The sequence below is a fragment of the Phytophthora sojae genome (genome assembly GCF_000149755.1).
Source record: "Phytophthora sojae unplaced genomic scaffold PHYSOscaffold_4, whole genome shotgun sequence".
NCBI lineage: Eukaryota > Oomycota > Peronosporomycetes > Peronosporales > Peronosporaceae > Phytophthora > Phytophthora sojae.
The window spans coordinates 2,399,146-2,419,774 of NW_009258118.1; the positions used below are offsets into that span (position 1 = coordinate 2,399,146).

The 20,629-nt window shown below is 52.5% G+C and overlaps 9 protein-coding genes across 9 annotated transcripts; 5 read left to right on the forward strand and 4 right to left on the reverse strand.

The window, feature by feature from the left end:
* Positions 1-61: 61 nt before the first annotated feature.
* Positions 62-1,664, forward strand: PHYSODRAFT_331256 (hypothetical protein; the record flags this gene model as incomplete). The annotated part of the gene is made up of 3 exons (XM_009528013.1): positions 62-459; positions 544-1,513; positions 1,584-1,664. The coding sequence occupies 3 exons, from the start codon at positions 62-64 to the stop codon at positions 1,662-1,664; spliced, it is 1,449 nt and encodes a 482-aa protein (XP_009526308.1).
* Positions 1,665-2,486: 822 nt separating this feature from the next.
* Positions 2,487-3,133, reverse strand: PHYSODRAFT_264215 (hypothetical protein; the record flags this gene model as incomplete). The annotated part of the gene is made up of 4 exons (XM_009528014.1): positions 2,487-2,510; positions 2,585-2,671; positions 2,754-2,829; positions 3,015-3,133. 4 exons carry the CDS (start codon positions 3,131-3,133, stop codon positions 2,487-2,489), a joined length of 306 nt encoding a protein of 101 aa, XP_009526309.1.
* Positions 3,134-3,267: 134 nt separating this feature from the next.
* Positions 3,268-3,844, forward strand: PHYSODRAFT_501043 (hypothetical protein; the record flags this gene model as incomplete). Its single annotated transcript, XM_009528015.1, has 2 exons — positions 3,268-3,647; positions 3,721-3,844. 2 exons carry the CDS (start codon positions 3,268-3,270, stop codon positions 3,842-3,844), a joined length of 504 nt encoding a protein of 167 aa, XP_009526310.1.
* A 407-nt stretch (positions 3,845-4,251) lies between these two features.
* Positions 4,252-4,729, forward strand: PHYSODRAFT_384925 (hypothetical protein; the record flags this gene model as incomplete). Its single annotated transcript, XM_009528016.1, has 3 exons — positions 4,252-4,286; positions 4,359-4,542; positions 4,619-4,729. Coding segments are annotated over 3 exons (330 nt in total), but the record flags the coding sequence as incomplete, so codon positions are not given.
* Positions 4,730-5,340: 611 nt separating this feature from the next.
* Positions 5,341-8,909, forward strand: PHYSODRAFT_559950 (hypothetical protein; the record flags this gene model as incomplete). The annotated part of the gene is made up of 6 exons (XM_009528017.1): positions 5,341-5,457; positions 5,538-6,187; positions 6,661-6,700; positions 6,758-7,307; positions 7,501-8,225; positions 8,313-8,909. Exons 1-6 carry the CDS (start codon positions 5,392-5,394, stop codon positions 8,907-8,909), a joined length of 2,628 nt encoding a protein of 875 aa, XP_009526312.1. The 5' UTR covers positions 5,341-5,391.
* A 179-nt stretch (positions 8,910-9,088) lies between these two features.
* On the reverse strand, positions 9,089-9,730 carry Avh1b-80 (Avr1b-1 avirulence-like protein; the record flags this gene model as incomplete). Its single annotated transcript, XM_009528018.1, has 1 exon — positions 9,089-9,730. The coding sequence occupies one exon, from the start codon at positions 9,728-9,730 to the stop codon at positions 9,089-9,091; it is 642 nt and encodes a 213-aa protein (XP_009526313.1).
* A 7,001-nt stretch (positions 9,731-16,731) lies between these two features.
* Positions 16,732-16,950, reverse strand: PHYSODRAFT_498829 (hypothetical protein; the record flags this gene model as incomplete). The annotated part of the gene is made up of 1 exon (XM_009528019.1): positions 16,732-16,950. A coding segment is annotated over one exon (219 nt), but the record flags the coding sequence as incomplete, so codon positions are not given.
* A 747-nt stretch (positions 16,951-17,697) lies between these two features.
* Positions 17,698-18,063, forward strand: PHYSODRAFT_501528 (hypothetical protein; the record flags this gene model as incomplete). The annotated part of the gene is made up of 1 exon (XM_009528020.1): positions 17,698-18,063. One exon carries the CDS (start codon positions 17,698-17,700, stop codon positions 18,061-18,063), a length of 366 nt encoding a protein of 121 aa, XP_009526315.1.
* Positions 18,064-19,382: 1,319 nt separating this feature from the next.
* PHYSODRAFT_285900 (hypothetical protein) lies at positions 19,383-19,823 on the reverse strand (the record flags this gene model as incomplete). Its single annotated transcript, XM_009528021.1, is given in 2 exon segments — positions 19,383-19,659; positions 19,674-19,823. Coding segments are annotated over 2 exon segments (157 nt in total), but the record flags the coding sequence as incomplete, so codon positions are not given.
* Between the last annotated feature and the right edge of the window lie 806 nt (positions 19,824-20,629).

Consider the following 20,629-nt stretch of genomic DNA (forward strand, 5'->3'; position numbering starts at 1 on the left):
GGGAAGTGGTACACTGTACCGGTATTGGTTGTCAACGAGCCAGAGGATATCGATCGAGATCATGATGTTGCGGAAGGCTGCGCAGCGCGTCGTGCAGCTCCGGGCGGGCGCCTACGGCGTGCGGGCCGCATCGAACTTTGCCGCAGGCGCGAAGGTCGACGACCCCGAGCCGTTCAACCCGTTCGAGGTGCAACCGGGATGCCTGCAGCCCGGACTGCCGGCCACGGAGTTCCAGCAGCGCCGCGCCAAGCTGTTCGCCACCATGCCCGACAACTCGGCGCTCATCGCCAACGCGGCCGAGGTCAAGTACATGACCCACGACATCCCGTGGGAGTTCCACCAGAACAGCAACTTCATGTACCTCACGGGGCTCGAGGAGCCGGACGCCCACGCCGTGCTGCTCAAGACCCAGAACAAGTGCTCCTTCGTGCTCTTCGTGCGTCCTCGCGACCCGCACAGGTGCGCAACGGCGTAGTACAATGGAGGTGGTAGTCGTTATTATGCGGTGCTAAGCTGGTGTGTATATATGGACTGATGATACAGCGAGCAGTGGGATGGCGCTCGGATCGGACTGGACGGAGCCAAAGATCGGTACTTGGCGGACGACGCGTTCCAGCTCACGGACCTTGCTCCGGCAATGAACAAGCTGATTTCTGGAGTGGACAAGGTGTTTGTGCTCAAGCCTGATGGTGGACGATACTCGCCCAGCTTTGTGGAGGCGACGCAGGGCTTCCACAGCAAGTTCTTCGCGGGAGACTTCTTGGTGGAGCAGCTGCGTGTGGTCAAGTCGGAGAACGAGCTGAACCGCATGCGATTTGCAGCGGACATTGGTGCGCAGGGATTTATTGACATGATGAAGAACACGCGGCCAGGGATGTCGGAGTTGGCGCTGGGGTCGGTGTTTGAGGGCTCTATCAAGAAGAACGGTGCACTGTGGAATGCGTTCCCGAACGTTGTCGGTTCGGGGTCTAATGCTGCTGTGATCCACTACTTGGCGAAGCGCGATTTGCTCCGTGCGCACGACTTGGTGCTGGTTGACTCGGGATGCGAGGTTGCTGGTGGCTACGCCAGTGACATCACCCGCACGTGGCCTGTGGGAGGAAAGCTGTCGTCCGGACAGACCACCATGTACGAGTTCGTGCTGGACGTGCAGAAGAAATGCATCGACCACTTGAGAACCAAGATCGAAGCCAAGGAGTCCATCACTCTGAACGAGCTGCACGATTACTCCGTGGAACTCATGATGAAGCGGATGCTTGATTTTGGCATTTTGACGAACAAGGGCGGCCCCTTCTCGCGTTCTGCGATTCGCGAGTTTCAGAAATACAACCCGACGCACATCGGCCACTATCTGGGCATGGATACCCACGACACGCCCCACGTTACGCGCGGCGCGCCGTTGGTACCTGGCATGGTAGTCACTGTGGAGCCGGGTATTTACTTGCCGAAGAACGATATTAATCTGCCCGAGGAATTCCGTGGTATTGGTATTCGTATCGAGGATGACGTTGTGGTACGGACTACTATACAGTACCTGGTGGTGTTGATAGCAGACTAACTTATCTTTGTTTGTCTTACTGTAGATCACGGAGTCTGGGATAGAAATCACGACATCCAAGGTGCCGAAGGAGCTGCAAGAGATGGAGGCGTTGCGTTTCGAGTAGGCTAAGTATCCCTTTTTTCCATTGCTCACATCGATAAGAACTAAGCTGATGCGACAGATAATACACCCACGTTGCTGGAGTGCCAATCTTTTACAGTGTCATTACATCGCTCAAGTACCGGTAGACCAACCTCGTGTTGTACGAGAGAACGCATCACCCACCACACAACGCCAATGTTGCATTGCTATTAATCCTCGGGCTCTCAGCTATCCGGATCCGATTTGCTCCATGCCTTCAAAACGTCGTAGTGGAGCGCGTGGAAAGCCTCATATTCTTGCCTACACACAGACAGAAACGGATTATAACAACTATAGTGTGAGTGATGAGAATCTAGCGCACGTACCGAAGTTGGGCGATTCGCGTTGCTCTCTCGATCCGCGGTAAACTGTATAGCATAATCAGCTTCTCTTCTGCTGGTGCAGACAGTGTAGATGTCTCTGTAGCCTGTAAAATGCAAACCACTCACGTCACTAATGATACTTGCCATGCGTCTTACTAATAGCAACACGCATACCTGACTGATATGATTCGGCTCAATGGACGAGCTTTTAGACTCTGCGCTCGCTACCTCTTCCTGCTGCGTGCGTGAACGATTTCGAGAGCGAACTCGACCACGCCGGCGTTTCTCGTCTGCTTGTTCGGGCTGTGCTGGCGGCAGTGCGCTAGATGCTTGGGTCTGGGAGCCAGTCGGTAAATGAACCACAGGTGCAGCTTTATCGATTGTGAAATTAGCTGGAGACGCAGCTGAAGCCTCCGCTGCGGGCTTCGTCTTCACGACAACGCAGCGGAGCCGCGAGTCATCGTTCGTCAGCGGCGCAAGCATCAACAGACGTCCATCTGCGAGCACTGCGACACCAGCCTAAGCACTCCACAAGTCAAAACCTGAACTGTCACCTGAAGGCAAGTTGCGCCTGTCTTACCCGCTGTCGAGCTTTCAGGTACTTGGCGAACTCCTGGAACGGGGTAATGTCACCATGCGTCGCCGGCACGACGATCGTCTGCGGAGGCTACCAAGGCCACAGCAATAGAACATACTCAACGATTAGTGCACTGCTCCAACTTACAGCCATGAAAGCACTGCGAACCTACATGTTGTGGGCAGCATTTAACGAGCTTGTCCACTTCTGCGTAGTCCATGCGCTTGACCACATCCACCGAGTTGAGTCTGCCCGCCACCAAACAATAATCAATGAAGTAAGCATTGGTAGCCTCTTTAGACGTCGAAGAGGCGTCAACCGTTGCCGTTGACGCATTGCACCGCCGAAAAACACGCAAATGTATCACAACGAGACCCTTCTTTTGGATTAATCTGCAGCGTTTTGGTCCATTTTCCACGGCCCAAAAACTCACCCAAGCGCCTCCAACGCGTTCAAATCCACCGCCGGATACGGCTGTGCCCGCGCCGCGTGGGCCGCAGCCACGCAGTCGAAGAGGTACTTGGACGACTTGTAGACGCTGAACGCCACCATGGCCTAGTGAGCGGCACGCAGGAACAGGGGGTACACATTAAATACCGTACCCCCAAATTAAAAGTGTACCCCCACTTCAATTTTAGCCAATCCGATCTTCTCCCGCGATAAAGTGCGTCAGTGTTGAACTTACCATGGCGACGCCGGCGCCGCGCATCCAGCGCCTGAGCCCGGACGTGGTGAACCGCATCGCGGCCGGGGAGGTGGTGCACCGCCCCGCCAACGCCGTGAAGGAGCTGCTGGAGAACTCGCTGGACGCGGGAGCCACGCACGTGGCGGTTACCGTGAGCCAGGGCGGGCTCAAGCTGCTGCAGATCCAGGACAACGGCCGCGGCATCCAGCGCCAGGACCTGGACATCGTGTGCGAGCGCTTCACCACCAGCAAACTCAAGAGCTTCGAGGACCTGAAGGACATCAAGAGCTTCGGCTTCCGCGGGGAGGCGCTCGCCAGTATCTCGCACGTGGCGCACGTGACCATCACGTCCAGAACGGCGGACCAGCCCTGCGCCTACAAGTAGGGTGTGCAATAAGAGTTTGGAGCGGGGAATGGGGTGATGTGGACTAATGGAGTGTGGCTGCAATGGTAGAGCTTCGTACCGAGACGGGAAGCTTGTGGCCAAGAAGCCCGGCGAGTCCAAGGACCCCAAGCCGTGCGCCGGAAAGAACGGGACGCAGATTGTGGTGGGTTTCTTAGAGGGGTGGGATATTTGAAGGGGTGTTAACTGGGCTGGTTGGTTTGTCGACTGCAGGTGGAAGATTTGTTTTACAATCTGAGCACGAGGAAGCAGGCGCTGAAGAATGCGTCGGAGCAGTACAGTCGAATCTTGGATGTGGTGCAGAAGTATGCTGTTCACTTTGGCGCGAAAGGAGTGGGGTTTGTCTGCAAGAAAGTAAGGGCGGTTGTACCCGGTGGTTGTGCTTGCTAGAGCTGTCGCTTACCGGCGTTGTGCTATCGTGCTTTTCAGCATCGCGAGTCGTCGGGCGGAGTCAACACAACGCAGTGCTCTTCTCAGCTGGACGTCATTCGTACCATTTACGGCAGCAAACTTGCAAGCGAGCTCACGCCGTTCGAATACGAAAGAGACACCACGGCTGGTGGATCGATGGACCTGCAACGCAAAGTCCGTGGATACATCAGCAACGCCAATTACCAGTAAGTTTCCTCACGATATTCCTAATGCCCACCCTACTGTTTCGTTTGCTAATTTGACTGGTTTTCTGGCAGCCTGAGAAAAAGCAACTTTATCCTGTTTATCAACGACCGGCTTGTCGAGTGCCCATCACTTAAGCGGGCTTGTGAGTACGTCTACTCGTTGTATTTACCGAAGAACACGCATCCGTTCATATATTTAAGCATGGAGCTTCCACCTCGCAACATTGACGTGAACGTGCATCCCACAAAGCGAGAGGTGCGTGTAATTGTATTCTGGAAGGATGGCGATCTTTGGGCTAATCTGTTTACTTGTCGATGCCTTTGTACAACAGGTGCACTTCCTACATGAAGAAGATATCGTCGATTCAATCAGCCAAGCGATTGAAAAGCGGCTTAAAGGTAGCAATGAAAGTCGGAGCTTCTCTGTCCAGCCGATCACTGCTATGCTGGGCATACCTTCAGCAACCAGCGGTGATGCATCAGCCAAGCAGCGCCGACGCGAAAGTGTGATGGAAGAGGAAGAGAAAAAGGAGGAAGTGGAGTCAAGCGATGAGGAAATGGAGAAGCGCGAGAGTGATGAAGAAGACGAAGCTGACCGGTCTGCAGACTCAATCGAGCTTGATCTAAGTCAAAAGCCGACCCCACCTTCCAAGAAGTACCAACCAGCGCTGGTAAGCTTGCCCTTTAGTAGGTTTCTCCGGCGCATATCTCACTCGGTCTCTTGTTGCGTTTGGTGTAGGCACCGCAGCGCCTGGTGCGAACCGACCATCGCTCCAACACGATAGACAAGTACTGTTTTCTGGAGTCGCAGAGGACTCAGTTATCGCAGCTATCACAGTCAAGTTCCCAGGGCACCGCAGACGACCGCGACACCAGCCCAGACAGAAGGTCCAGGCGAGAGGATTCGGCGGAAAGTGACTCGGACGCGGCAAAATCGCTAAACCCGAGAAAGAGGAAGCTGTCCGAAACGCATTCCAGCCAAGGTGCGATCTTGTGTTTGTAGCTGTGTACGCCTAGACTTTGATCTGATGTGAAGCATACACGACCTACAGAACCCGAGCCGGACAACCGTCGCGGAAGCCTCGAGGCCACTCAAAGCCCGCAAATGCTATCAAGTGTCCAGAACTTGCTGAGTTTGATGCGGCAAAAGAAAAATAAGGCGCTTGCACGGGTAGGAGTTTGTTTGCTGTAGTGCCGAGAGTGCTCTCTCATGTCTAATGCTGTGTGTATGCTGATGCTTCTGGGTGGTAGCTCTTCCGCGAGCACAGCTTTGTTGGGGTCGTCGACAAGCAGTTCTCGCTGGTGCAATACCGCACAAAGCTGTACATCGTTCGGCACGACGAGGTCGCTTTCCACGTCTTCTACCAGCAGGTGCTGCAGCAGTTTGGCGAGACGCGGCCGATCACTCTGCAGACCCCGCTACCAGTCTACGACCTGGTCCTAGAGGCTCTCAAGAACCCGCGCAACGGCTACGACGAAGAGGACGGCCCGAGGGAGCAGCTCGCGGACGAGATCAAGACGCTGCTGATCGCCAACGGCCCCATGCTGTTCGAGTACTTCTCGCTGGACATCGACTCGCAGGGCATGCTGCGCACGCTGCCCCAGCTGCTGCCAGACCACGAGCCGTCGATCCACTCGCTGCCCGAGTTCGTGTTCCACCTCGCCACCGAAGTGAACTGGGAGGAGGAGGAGCCGTGCTTCGAGAGCGTGGCGCAGGCGCTGGCGCGCTGGTACGGCGAGATGCGGTACCCGGGCAACGCCGAGCGCGAGGCGCTGGTGCTGGAGCACGTGCTGTTCCCAGCGGCCAAGGCCGCCGCGTTCTGCCCGCCCAACGAGCTCAACGACGCGCAACTCATCACGCCCGTGGCCTGCCTCACCAACCTCTACAAGATCTTCGAGAGGTGCTGAGGGTCAGTGGTCAATGGTCAAGTTGCACTCACTTTGAGCAACAGCAGCGCGTGCCCATGCGTAACCCAGAAATGCATGGAGCGTGCCGGCGAAAGATACTCCTGGGCCTCCTGCTGGCCACGAGAAGCGATGGCGCCGCCATTTCGTGGCCACCTACATGCATTACATGTATTATACATGTGGCTACAGTTCCTTCCGTTTCAACACTGGCAGTGCCAGCAAAATCAAAAAGCGCGCAGTCTTTCCCACACAATCGTCTTGCGTCCAGTATGCCCTCACTATCACTAAATACGGGGGGTCTCCCCCAACGGAGCAACCCGACGAAATTAAGTGCGACCGGCGGCTTGTCTTCACAGCTCGGTTGGCTTCGCTCTCTCTCGCCTCCCCCGCCGGCCGGCCCCATGAACGGCAACAAGACGCACTCGGTGCACTTCGACCCGTCGGTGGTGCGCGCGGACCCGGACAGCGGGCGCTCCACGACTCTGCCAGCCGCCGCCTTCCCGCCCGTACCCAATGCCTCCGCGTCCCCTGCGCCCCTGACGGCCGCTCCCCCCGCGGCCAAGCGCAACAGCGTCGTGCGCAAGATCATGCTGCAGACCATCGGCGAGCACTGCGAGGACACGACGCTGCCGGCCGTGCAGAGCTTCGTGGCCGGCGTGGAGAGCTACTGCGCCAGCACCGAGAGCCTGGCCAGCCTGGGCAAGTCGCTCTACACGTCGCCCGCGCTCGTGTTCGTGGTGGACGAGGTCATGCGCGTGATCCTGTGGAACGACTGCGCCGTCAATCTCTGCGGCTACTCGCGCGAGGAGATGGCCGGCCGCAACCTGCTCAAGGAGCTGCCGTACCTTGTGCCCCCGGCCACGGCCGCCGTGCTGGCGGACGCGCTGGCCCACTGCGTCCGCGGCTCGCCCGTGGCCAGCGTCATGCTGGAATTTGTGAGCCGAGAGCAGGCCAAGGTCACGCTGCTGGGCTCGTGCACGCCTCTGGTCGGGAACCCCGTGGGCTCCGGCATGCTCGTGGTGGCCCAGGACCTTACACACCTGCCGTTCGCGATGGTGGACAAGAAGGCGCTGGCCGAGACGCCGGCAGTGCTGGACCAGACACAAGCAACGCGTACGTTACGTTCGGTTGATGAGTTGATGGGATTTGGTGGGGACCAAGTGCTGATGATGCTTTGTTTTATTTTTTTTTACAGCGTCAGAGACTCAGGCAGTTGCAGGAAGCAACGTGCCCGCTGTGCCTGCTTCTGCGGTTCAGGTTCCCGTGCAGAACGCTGCACCGGCGCCTGCTCCAGTGCCTACTGCAGTGTCGTCGAATGCGTCGCAGATTCCGGGCTGGAGTGAGATCGCACCGAACTACTCGATCGAGTGCGTGCTAGGACAGGGAAGCTACGGACAAGTGGTGCGCTGCAAGCACCTGCCCACTGGCGAGATCGTGGCTATCAAGAAGATCCAGAACGTGTTCTCAGACCCGATCGACGCCAAGCGTATTCTGCGTGAATTGTGCATCCTGCGCCAGCTGCGGCACCCCAACATCGTGCAGATCCGAGAGATCATTGCGCCGCTGGACATGGACCATTTCCAGGACCTCTTCGTCGTGTTTGAGTATTTGCCATCCGATCTAGAGAAGCTCCTGCACTCGCCCCAGTTCCTTACGGCTGAGCACTTGAGGTGGCTGCTGCTGGATTTGCTCAAGGCGCTCAAGTACATGCACTCGGCGGAAATTGTACACCGCGACCTGAAGCCTGCCAACGTGCTGTTGAACCTGTCGCCCGTGGCGATTAAGATTTGCGACTTTGGTCTGGCGCGCGGACTCTCGTCGTCTGCGTCGACAACAGGACGCAAGCGCAAGCGTCTGGGCGACGGCTCGACCCCGGACGAAACCACATTGCAGGGCGTCGGCGTACACCCTCGAACCCCTGCACGACGGATCCAGCGCCAGCTTACAGAGCACGTCGTCACACGCTGGTACCGCGCTCCTGAGATTATTTTCCGTGATCACGATTATTCAGCCGCAATTGACGTGTGGTCGGTAAGTTTTTGTCGCGATGTCCTGTGTTCACTATTTGGGGTGTTGAACAAGCAGTGGAACTAACTTTTTCGATGCTAATACCTGTAGGTGGGCTGTATCTTTGCGGAGCTGCTGAGCATGCAGAAAAGCAGTGTCCCGTCGCACTACCAGCGCGAGCCACTGTTTCCTGGTGTATCGTGCTTTCCGCTGAGTCCTGGTGCTGGCCAAGTAGCGTTGCCGCAGGACAGTCGTGACCAACTCAACACGATTCTTGACGTGCTTGGTACCATGGACGAGGAGGACATCGCAGAGATTGCAGACCCCGACGTGCAGTTCTATTTGCGCAGTTTGCCGCCTCGGCCAAAGCGCAACCTACAGGAGATGTATCCTGGCGCTGAGCCCGAGGCCATCGACTTGCTCACGTGGATGCTCAAGATGAACCCGCGCAAGCGCGCGACCCTCGACGAAGCTTTGTCGCACAAGTACCTCGCCAGCATTCGGTCGTTGGAGGAGGAAATCGTGGCTCCTGGAACCATCCAGCTCGAGTTTGACGAGAAAAAGATGAACGTAGCGGAGATTCGCCAGCGAATGCTGAGCGAGATCCGATTCTACCACCCCGCTGCAGGCACTGGTGCAGCTGTGAGCGCTTCTGCTCGGGCGGTACAAGCCAACGGTGGCGTGAGCAAGAAGGCCAAGCAAGGCTGAGCGCAGCGTAAACCTGACTACGGCGACTTACTTATCACGAGTAGTAACTCTGTTCATTCGGCCTTGCCTTCCGGTAGAGCACACACCGATGTCTTGATAGCAACCCTGATCTACAATGTTGCAATAACACTCGAATGAATACAACACTGCTGTAAATCCTGTTTACTGTTCGTATCTGTTTAACCCTTGGCAGTAATACCCGCCACTGACATTCGATACGAGTTAAAGTTGAGAATGAGCGAGCTATACTTCGTGAGCGACTCCGGGTCGCTCGCCAGTCTGGTGATGACGTTCATTGCCGTCTCTTCATCGGCATTCCACAGCCTGAACAACTTCTTCATCTGTGCCCGGTCTTTCAGCGCGGCATTGAGCTTCGTGGGGTCCACTAAGGCGTCTACCTTCTTCTTCTGAGCTAGCGCCTTGGCAGCATTCTCTGCGACCTTGATTCTGTATCCGTTGAACGTCAGGACGAGGGAGCTGTACTTGGCGAAAGTGTGTCGATTCTCCGACAGTCTTTGGATGACCTGCCTTGACACCGTCGCATCTGCGTTCCACAGCTTGAAGAGGGCCTTCATCTTCGTCAAGCCACTCAACGCGGCGTCAAGCTTCACGGGGTCCACCAAATCATCAATTTTCGCGAGCGTCGACTTCTCGTCGTGGTCGGCATGGCTCCTCGGAAACCTTTTGTCGTGCTCGGCCCAAGGATTTAACGTGTGCGTAGTCGACACTCCAGCTTCATTGGAGAGTGCTGTCGCCGAAGTAGCAGCGCAGTTCCTGACGAGGACAGCCAGCACTGCCAGCAGCACGTAGCCTACGCGCATGGTTGACCTTGGACCGAAAGGGAAAGGGAATGAGCTCGAGTTTGCGTGGTGTTGCGTTGCGAGGCAAATCTCAAAGTGCATCTTTGAGCCACATGTTGCCGGACTGCAAATTGAAGTGCAGGAACTGTGACTAAAACAACAAATCTTGATCTCATGACTTTGGCACATGTATCCGTTCTGCCAGAGTTGTGGGACAGTACTTTTATATAGGATTTTGTATGGGGGATCAAATACGGCATCCTCGATATCTTCGTAAATCCCGCAGAACTAGCCAAGCCAGTACGGTACAACCTAAACTAAAGTAGAAATATCGCTTGGGCAGGTCGCACGAAGCGATGGAGCTCTTAACTGCTAGTTGTGGCATCCTCTGTGTAACAGGCGATCCTCCATACATTTTGCCGGTCCTCCAGTGGTGATAATCAAACATATGTTTGCAGCAACCTAATGCAATTTTTGGGTCTAGGCCACACAATTAAACCAAATGACCAGCTTCAGTGAATAGATCGCTGCAAGATTATACGAATCCGTGCTTATTACGTCTCCTAACGCGCTCTGTCGCGAAGGAGAGGTGCAAATGTGTTCATATAGAGCTTGGCTCAAGATTAGCGAACATATGTATTTTACATACAAACATGCAGTGTAAGTGTGGTGCACCACTACAGTAGAGGCAGCAGTGTCCCACAATCGTGTTCGTGATATTAGCGCTTTTCAGATGCAGCATTCTACTGTTTTCATGTGAAGAACAAGCAAAAGAACAGTACCGACAAACTACATGTTCCTTCTACTTTCTAAAGATGTCGTTTGTGCACCGCAAATCGTTCAGCAAAGTTACTTTTGGTGTCCCTCTCCAACTGTCCCGTAACTCTGGCAGAACGGATAGGCGGAATGATGCACGCACAGCGAACTCAACAGCAAATACCACTTATACCAATGATTCCTTTTAGTTAGCGCGGGTGAAGCGGTGATATTTTGTATTACCAAGCAAAACATAAGAATCAACTTACGAAAGTTGCTACTGTAGCAATGCTACATATTATTTCAAGTACTTCAGTAGCATTCAAAATAAAATGCTGGTGGAATCTACCTTCTGCATGTAGGAAAAATGAAGAAACAAGACCATTTCGAAACCATTGCATTGCTTCGCATTCGTTGTGCATGCCAACTTCATGTAGCTAGTCTACGTTTGTAAATCCAGGCATTGCACTCTGTTCCCAGATTAAATATTTACCATATTTACAACTGTTGAGTCTTAGTAGCGAAATCGGAATGTGAAGTCGACACCTGCGGTCAAAGAAAGCATTAGCCACGCTTGCTATCAGTACTTGAAGTAGCAACTCAGTCACCAACGTACCAAAATGCACCACACGAAAGCACATCGTAACAGCCACCCAGACGATAAGTTTGCCCTGGACCAGCGACATCTGCGTGTCGAGTACAAATGCAAGATGGTACCATGCCCGCATCCCACAGTTGCGCTTAATCAGCATGACGAGTACCACGAACGAAAATACTTGAAGTAGACCAAAAAGAAGCAAAATCTGAACCTTGGATCCCATATTTTCGCTCGTGATGCCGGTCATTTCCGAGTGATACCGAGCACTAGGGAGGAATACCATGATCACAATATAGCAGCCATAAAAGAAAGGGACTGCAGCCTCCAAATACGCCGTCGCGACAAGACATTCCATGGAGAAAAACACTTCAAGTGTTTCTTCTAGTATATTGCTTCGTCTTGTCAGCGACTGTATGCGGTGTGAATCTGGCATTTCCTTCCTTGACTGGGTGGATGCGGGTATAATCTGATTGCTTGCTTCCAACCCGATGTCTTGCGCAATACATTTTGAATCGCTCGAAGGTCGAGGGCTTTGCTGCCAGGATGATAGAAGAGTCGGGGCCTGTTTTGGACGCAGCTTCCGTGGGAATTTGATTCGTCGGCCCGACCAGTTTATCCAGAAGCTTCTTGTTCTCGTCGGATAGAGCATGTGGAAAGCACGAGGTCACTCGAACATCCGCGCGGACTTGTTTACTAAATTTTTCAGGGCTCCGACAAATCAAACAGAGCGTTTCTACCAAATTATCGTTGTCGTGGCCATTTCCAACGACAAGACGGAGCCTCGACATAATGGTAAGCGTGCGCTTGTGCAGGCCGTACAACATGATAGCTGTTTGCGACAGATCTGTGATCGTGATGGCTATCACGGCAAAAGTTGACGTCGCGCTCTGCATACAGGTCGCAATGTAGATGGCGTTGAAAAAATCGACCGTGAAGATAACCGCTTCGGGGACCAGGTCTTCCATGTGCGCCATGCATCGAAGTACAATGCTCTTCAAGACCACCTTCAGTATGGGTAGAAGAAGAATAACAAGTATCTGGTATCGGGAACCTTCAGCGTAGCGAAAAAGGGCTTCGTAGGCCGGGTAGATTGTGCCTATCATCACTTGTATGCACACAAACAAGGCCGTGCTCTGCCCGGAACAGCTCTGGATTTTACGTCGCTCTTACATGTAGGAATATAAGTTAGTGTACCGCGGCACTTTGTTTCTACGTGTCAATGACAGAAAGAAGTAAATACATCGTATTGGTTGAGGGTAACCACTTTAGTTGTATTAACGGATTTTTACGAATAGTGGCCGGTCTTGAAATTACTAGCGGCTTGGCATTTTTAACTACTTCACTTCTTATTATTTTAAAGTACAGTTTAGGAAAACTGGAGGAAGGAACAACCCCCTCTTCTCCCTTAGGAGTGGTTTTTCAACCATCTACTTAAATAGCCACATGTGACTATTCCCGACTAGCGTTCTCCCTATACACTAACAGTAGAGTCAGCTGTACGTGTAAATAACAGTTAGTTAGTGTCTAGTAAATTTTGCTACCATGTATTTGCCGAACGAGCACCACTAATTTTTGCACAAAAACGGAAATTACTAAAGACTTTTTACACTTCAATAACTTTATCTAGTTCCAATCCTTCTGGTTTTCTATATTTTAAGAGGTAAGACGCTTTTAATTCGATATTGTGGCCCATATTGTCCCAACTCAACGGTACTGTCACATTAGATGCTGCCAAATCTACTCTAGATGCCAGTGCAGCGCCAGAGCCGTAGTTACTTGAAGTGCCAGTCTAGAACGGATAGTCCCATCCGTTAAGTTGTGTTTTATTTTTTAAGGACCAACTCGTGCGGACAGAACTGATAGTGAGGCGAGATCCTCTATTAACAGCGATGGCGGTGCTCTATTTGTTTTTGAAAGCATCTACGCACGTAAGACTGTTAATATGCAGCGACTGTACCTGATAAAATGGGTAGGGTGGGAAAGACCGACCTGGAACCTGGCCCGTCACACTCCGATCGAGATGGTCGACGAGTTTGAAGACGCAGAGCTGAATTCGGCCTGGCCCGAATATATTTCGCTAGAAGACGGGTCTCAAGGGCGCAGAGTGTTTAGATCTCTTCCGTAGGTAAGAAAGACATTAACTGCAATCAGCCTTAAGGTTAATATATATCATGATTATTCTCTTGCTACTATTGCCGCTTGCAAATACTTTGCCCTCTAAAATAGACCTCTAAAATAGACCTCGCCTGTCTCTTAATATGAGTGGACACGAGATAGGCGAGGGCTACTTTAGCTTTGTGCTTTGGTGGAGGCCGCTTTTAGGCCCAGAAACTCGGTTTGGCCTGTCTAGAATGGCATTTCTGCGTTTCCAAGCCGCAGAAAAGCGTTTTGGTCGGGAAACAGAGCCTCAAGCTCGGATCTTAGACCGTACTGGCGAGATATATAAATCAGACGTAGGTCTTAATTAAGAGCTGGCTGGATTAAAATCGAGATTATTAACGAGATAATAAGCATGCGTTGGCCGAAATATCTGCAAACGGCAATAACTCGTCAACTAACAGTCAGCAAACGTACAGCTAACAGTGAGTTAGTGTCTAGTAAATTTCACTAACAGCAAAACGCCCTACACTATTCTCGACGCAAAAAATATCTAGTTCGAAATTCAAACGACAACCCCCAAATAAGTTTTGGACTACAGGCGTCCCCGGCCTATTCGCCACAGTGGTAATTATGATGTTTGCGAATCAACAAGATTCAGGTGGTCTGAACATAGATGCGTATGTACTGACTTACTACAAGCTTAGCTCAAGAATACGGTGGAGGTATTCCTGCGTCGTGCCACTTGTCGCAGTAGGTCTCGCTGTACACGCATCTAAGTCAATATGTTTGCAGAAGTAGCGCACAGATCTTGAGAACCGCTTGTACTTCCTGTGCGAGGTACATTAAAATATACAGCCGGGACTAGCCCGTAGCTACTTTTCAGTTTGCCAGGGTTTACGACCGCGTGCTACGCACGCGGATCTTAAACCACAGGAAGCGTTCTTGCTTGAACATTACGTCGACTTGGTATTGAAACTACACCCTGATCCCTAAAACCCCTTTTCCCCTTGGGGCACACAACCCTAGACCCCCCTCTACCTCCCCCGAAGGGGGAGCACCTCGCTTCGCTCGGTAGTCGGCAGGACCCGCCTGCGGCGGGAGTTGACGACACCAAGGTGCTAGCTGGTACGCGAAAAGTGGCTATTTGGTTCATCAATTCCAGACAAAAAGTAGCTACTTCACAATAAATACCCTTCTCCCTTTAGCCACAAGCGAAACGAGCACGTATTCGCAGAGATAGAGGTGTTCATTACCGGACTTACCGCCGCGGCACTAGGGCTTCGCGAAGGCTAGGAAATGTAAATAACAGCATTTTGTTTTTCAGAAAGCCTACCAGACAGTAGCAGAAAAAAGAACTAAAATATCCCTCAAGCCAATGCTTACTGTTCTCTTGTCCACCATTTCATCGTCCATTATCAAACACAACCTGCTCAACATGAATTCAATCAACTGAGCAACGCGCATTAAGGGTGATCATGCAGTAAAGAGATCACTAACTGAATGAGATGGAATCTGTACTTCAGCCGACCGATCTTAAAGACCGTTTGATACTGAATAGGAGGGTACAAAAATCATTTTCGGTAGTGTGAAGCATACCACCCAATGGCATCTCCTGTGCTTGCTTCACAGCCGCAGCATCTGCCCGGCAATGGTGCACTGATATTAGTAAGGGGCATCGGCGTGCTCATCGGCGTGGCGCGAGGCATCAATCATCACCGGTGAACACTTCAAGGCGGGATCCCGTCGGCATGCTGTTCGAGCGAAAAAAATCCGATGGATGTCGCTTGAGTGGCAGATAAACTATCTACCACAGGTATATATACTTGATTAAAGGGTATGCAAATACTAGGTAATTTGACTTAATCTCAACCGGATGGGTCAACATAGCAGCATAATTTGATTAGATTACGGGATATCCAGTATAACAGGTATTTTAGCTAAAAACACCTGGAGCGTTCATAACCATATTTAGCAGGTATGTGATTTGAGAATAATGGCACCTCAGTGGCCTTCACTCATGGACTCTGGATAAAATCCAGAGAACATGAAGAAGCGTACAAATTGATCCCAACGCTGCAAGATTTGGCGAAATACACGACCGCCTGCTACGACTCGATACGATATAACCAGCAGCGGGTAGAATACCGGGCCCATTGTTATCGCGAAGAACGGAACGGGGAACATCAAGTGGGACGAGATGGCAGCGGAACAAACGACAAACATACTGGATGCAGATAGTGGCAGCAGAAATTGTCGAATCCGAGATATGACAAGGCCATCGATTAAGAAGCGAGATTGATCCGAAACCAGGAAGGTGATTACAAACGTGACTATCCCGGCACGAATCCAAAAGCCGTAATTTTCATGCCATCCCGCTGCCGGATCTTGCTGAGGAATATTTTCTTGGATCAACACGAGGTCCACGGTGGGCATCGGGGCGCCAATGCAAACAAGGAGAACACGAGACAGCGAAGTCTCGCTTGTGTATTCATCGAGAGCAAGCAGTCGATGGATACAGTACTTGCCGCCATAATAGCTGACTTGCAGGCTCTTCCAGATGCGTAGAAGCTTTGCGAATCGGGTCCACCCTCGGGCATCTATCGATCCATGGCTGATAAACGACGGCGATGTTTCTGCTGGTGATGCCGTCATACTCCAATTGGAGTTGATAACTATGCTTGACCAGTCTAAAAGCAGGAACTAGCGCCACCGTTAACGGTGAGTCGACGGGCAAACCTATAAGCTAAAGAAAAAAATACTAGTGCGCGGCTACTTGCAGTACGGATATTCGCAGTTGAAGAACTGTCGTTAGGCGGCCCAGGCGCGTGTGTCATCGAACGAAATCCTCGCCACTTTTGCGCAACATAGCCACTTCAACTTGCGCTTTCAATCGGGAAAGTAATGCATTGCCGTGCCAGCGATATAGTGCTCGTACTCGAGATGTCCGGATTCTGAGCACACCACCGCAGCGTCGTTGGAAGCGAGGCCTCAAACCCGAGGCGTCATGCACTAGTTTTGCCTTCAGCGAGGCAGTGATGAATTTTGAATTTTTATTCAAATGTCACCGTTATTTTACTTGATGCGCGTACAGGGCAAATACTGTGGCTGCGAAGCAGGCGCTGGAGATGCCTGCGGATCGTAAAATAAGTACTTCCTATTAGCTTTAGCTCACAACACAAAAAAAAAGTCGAAGTACATGTATTCCAAAATCCTCCTATCTCAGCGTTCGCTGAGCCCTGGTTGCATATCAAGTGGTCACAGTTTTGGCGTGTTGTCGGAACTTCGTATTGGTATATTATCGCTCCCGAGAACTGCGACCCCCCCCCGTCCGGGTACCATCATCCTGATGATGATCACAGTTGTTTATTTAACTTCAGTTAATAGCGTCCTGAAAAATCCGAAGCCACTTCACAATTGGAGGCTTGTTGCGTGGTTTATCTGCTTTTGTCATGTGTGCTTCTCCTTGTTGCGAATCATTGTATTCAAAGCAATCGAGTACTTGTCGTAGTCGTAAGCCGAACATTCGGTTTTCGATACTTCTGGAATCTCGGTGGGCTACTGCCCGAAGTTAACGTAACGCGGTCTTCCAGATTTCTGTCTTTCCTTGTTGCACCGTGACCAGTTCCTGCCGATGAACTTTTCTGTTGCGTGTCAGCCAGAGTGATGCTGTTGCAATGCTGCAGAAGGCCCACCATAGGCAGCGCGCCGCTTTCGCGTGCTCTGGTGTTAGTTCTCCGTATGCGATAATACATTGCTTGAACCGAGCTGTGAGGGCTGGTGGAGATCGTGGAGTAACAAAGTATTGGTACTTCGCCAGCTCCACTAGTGTTACTGTTGAGGAAGATTTTTAACCCCCCCCCCCCCCCCCGTCACAAAGGCTTGATATAAGCAGCATGTGAAAATTACCATATGGCGGCCATATGTTCCCACATGCTTGATATCAAGCATGTGAAAAGCCCATAAACTGGTCCGTTGGTCCAATTTGGTACTCGATGCACAGGGCTTGGGTTGCTAATTGCAGAAAAAAGTTCAATGAATTCACGGCCAGTACATACCCTTCCCGCCAGTAAAGAGCGATGGCTAGTGGCCTCTCATTCTGCAAAACGACAATCCAAGGCACGATGCGGTTATCGCACCCCGTGGCGGGGCGCTAAGGAACTCGTACTGCGACTCGAACTCAAAGCTGGTGAGGAGCGTGATAGTTTAGATCACAAGCATCAGGAGTATATCAAGGACGCGTGCAGCGGCTGCGAGGTTGGGGACAGGGAGAAGAACAATGCCGATCCGCTGACGCCGCAAACACCGGCCGGGCCGTCGGTAATGCCGGTGCTTACACCCATAAGCTCAGCTCCATGGCACCAGCTGAAAGGGGCGCAGGACGATAGATTGACCAAGAAACCAACGATGCTTGGGACGGCGCCCGTAGTAGACTCCAACGACATTGTGCACACATTTGACTGCGGAACTAGCACAACCATGTCGAGCCATGGTACGTGCTGATGCTCGCGATATCATTCATACTAGTGCTAACTACATGCTGGATGTATGCTATTTAGATCAGCGACCTCTTCAAACGCAAAATCAAGCGAGAACTATCCTCTGCCCCGCAGCAAAGCAGGTGTACTACCGCTGGATAGAAGACGGCGGCGTGCATGACCCCCAACACCGACAACGTTACTCGCCGCAGATGCTACATTGTTTCCGCAAGTATGACAAGATCTTCGTCGATGGACTGGACAAGATGGCTGTCAACAGGGAGGCGTGCAGGAGGAAAGGTGAAGCACCGGCTGATCATGTCGGGCCCGCTAAAATGCTGAATGCGCAGCCCTTAGCCGTCGGAACTGCAGTACACACTAAAACGGTACGCATCGCTTTGGGTATTGCTTCCACCTTGCTCTAATAGTATGTGTGAAGATTTGTTTTCCAGGACGGACCTCACTGACGCAAGATGGAAAGCGCATCGATGGCAGGAACGTGGAGGACGGCTGCGACAATGACAGCGGCGCTGGTAATGAGGAGATCGATGACATCAGCGACGAGGAGGGGGATGACAGCGACCACGAGGAGGAAGGTGTTAGCGAGAATGCAGCCCGTACTGCCAAGGTGGCTAATAAATAGGAAGGTGCCAGAGTTGAGTCCGAAGATAGTGCCGCATTGGAGTAGGCTAGTAGGAATGTAACTACGTGAGTAATCGATCAGTAGCGCTTGCTTCACACGTTTTTCCTCATTTCGTTTTCTAGTTCAAGACACAATTTCGCATTCGTAGTCGTTTTGCACGCGTCTAGCAGCAAAGAAAACTCACTCCCAGTAAAAGGGCCATTTCCATATCCGTCATATCAAGCATGAGCTCTACGGATTTAATAAACGACGCTTGATAAGCAGCATGTGCTCCCATAAACTGGGCAGGTGAATCGACTTTGTTCCGAGATACGGTTGAGATACGGTTCCTGTACTTTTTTCATCTATACAAATTCCAAGTAAAGGCTTTCTATAACATGCTTGATATCAAGCATGTGAAAAAATAGTCCGTGCATAGAAATCCGGGCCTCGTGACGGAGGGGTTAAATGGGTCTTATGCAGAACAGGTCTTAGATTTGATCAGAGCGTACTTTTTCTTTGAACTTGTGTCACATCTGCCATGCTTTGACGACGTAGGTCGCCTCACTACACAATGGAGCGACTGCCGTGGTGGGTGCTGGGAAGTCTAGCTCCCTCAGTCATCCAACCCCGTGACGGACCGAGCCGCCGCGGTGCCCTGGGTTGCAGCCCAAGCGACCCCCGCTACAGAATCCGTCGATAGACGACCCCCAACGCTGTCCGCTCGACTCTCAAGACTGCCCGAGTGCCATCTCGGCTGGGCCAGCACTGCTCGCAGATGCCCGTGTGCTGCGAGGGCCTGGTCGACTATTACGACGACCCGCGCAAGGTGAGCGCCGTGGACAAGAACGCCAAGGATGTGGACACGGGCTCTGTGTACGCCCCTGCCTGCGGCGACGTGATGAAGCTGTACCTCCGTATGGACGAACACGACACCATTGTCGACTCGTTGTCCACGACAATTGGCTGCGGCGCGGTTGGGCGATTTGCGTTCTCCTCGGTGACCACGGTTCAAGGGCAAGCGCGTGGAAGAGCTTCAAGATCAAGAACAAGAACATCGCGTCGGATCTGAAGCTGGCGCCCGTCAAGCTGCACTACAGCATGCTGGTGAAGGACGCCAGCAAGATCAGCCTCTCGGACTACCAAGCGCAAGTGGGGCGGACGGGCGGGCGTGTACTTCAGCATGAAGTCTTGAGCCATGTCGTCTCCAACGATGAGTACGCGATCGACCGCCAGGAAGTGGCTTATGGCTTCGACGGGTCAACTCTGCCTTGCACACGTGCAGCACGACATGCTGCGCTATGCAAGCTGTGCTATTTGATGGTCGAAGACACGGAAAGTGACGTGGTTCTGAGGCAGACGGCGCCCGTCGCGGTAACTACAGGTGACGCGCCGACCGGTGTGTGCACTGGTGCAGGCGAAGGCGCTCTAGATGCCCTGTGAGTACGGAGCACGTCAAGTCCACGGAGATTATCCGGGTGCATTGCTGCTGCTCCTGCTGTCCAAGTCCGCGTAGCTCGCCGCTGCCGTGCTCCGAGTCGAGCGTCAACGCGCGCACTTTGGACGTCACCGTGAGCGAGCCTGGCACCCGCGTATCGATGCCCACGACACCCCCATGGTGCGCGTCAGGCGGTGCGTGATGTCCACGCGGAGCCCGACGAGGTGTGCGCGCAGTCGGAGAGCCCGGCTCGGATGGCTCGAAGACACGCAAGCGCTGCTGCTGCTGGTCTTGCTTCTGCTGCTGGTCGGCCAGGGTTGTTCGCAGTGCAGCGTCTTAGCTCCGGAGAGGTTGTTACCGTGCTGCGGCTGTGGTACCTCGCTACGAATTGGAGCGCTTTTTTCTTCCAGCCAAGCAGTATGCTTTTCTTGTGGGCCACAAGACCACAAGTTGTGGCTAGCTAGACTATACACTTCTAAAGTATATGTACCACATACATGCTGTGATAGTAGGTAAACTAAGTTAACGAGTTGTGTGTCAGTTACCTGTGGAGTATCGATGTTGAGAGTGTGAAAGGAAACACTGGTTTCAAACCAGCCCAGGTGTGCGCAGCGCACCGTGCGCTGCTTTGACTGAAAGGCACCTGCAGTGCTCAGTGGACGCCTACCAGATATACATTAACGGGCTGTCATACCTGCAGCTGATATGCCGCGTCATATACGCGCAGAGATCTCGCGGGACGCAGATATCGTCTCGATAAACTGCCCTACCCCTAGATATATGCCGTGTAGCCATCATAAAGTTTTGTCTTGTTGTTAGTATACTTTATGCTGACCATCATTCTAACATATGCATCCTTCACTCTACGGGCATATCGATGATCATATATCTTCCGCCAAATCGAAAAGACGCTCAGTTGCGAATTTGCCGC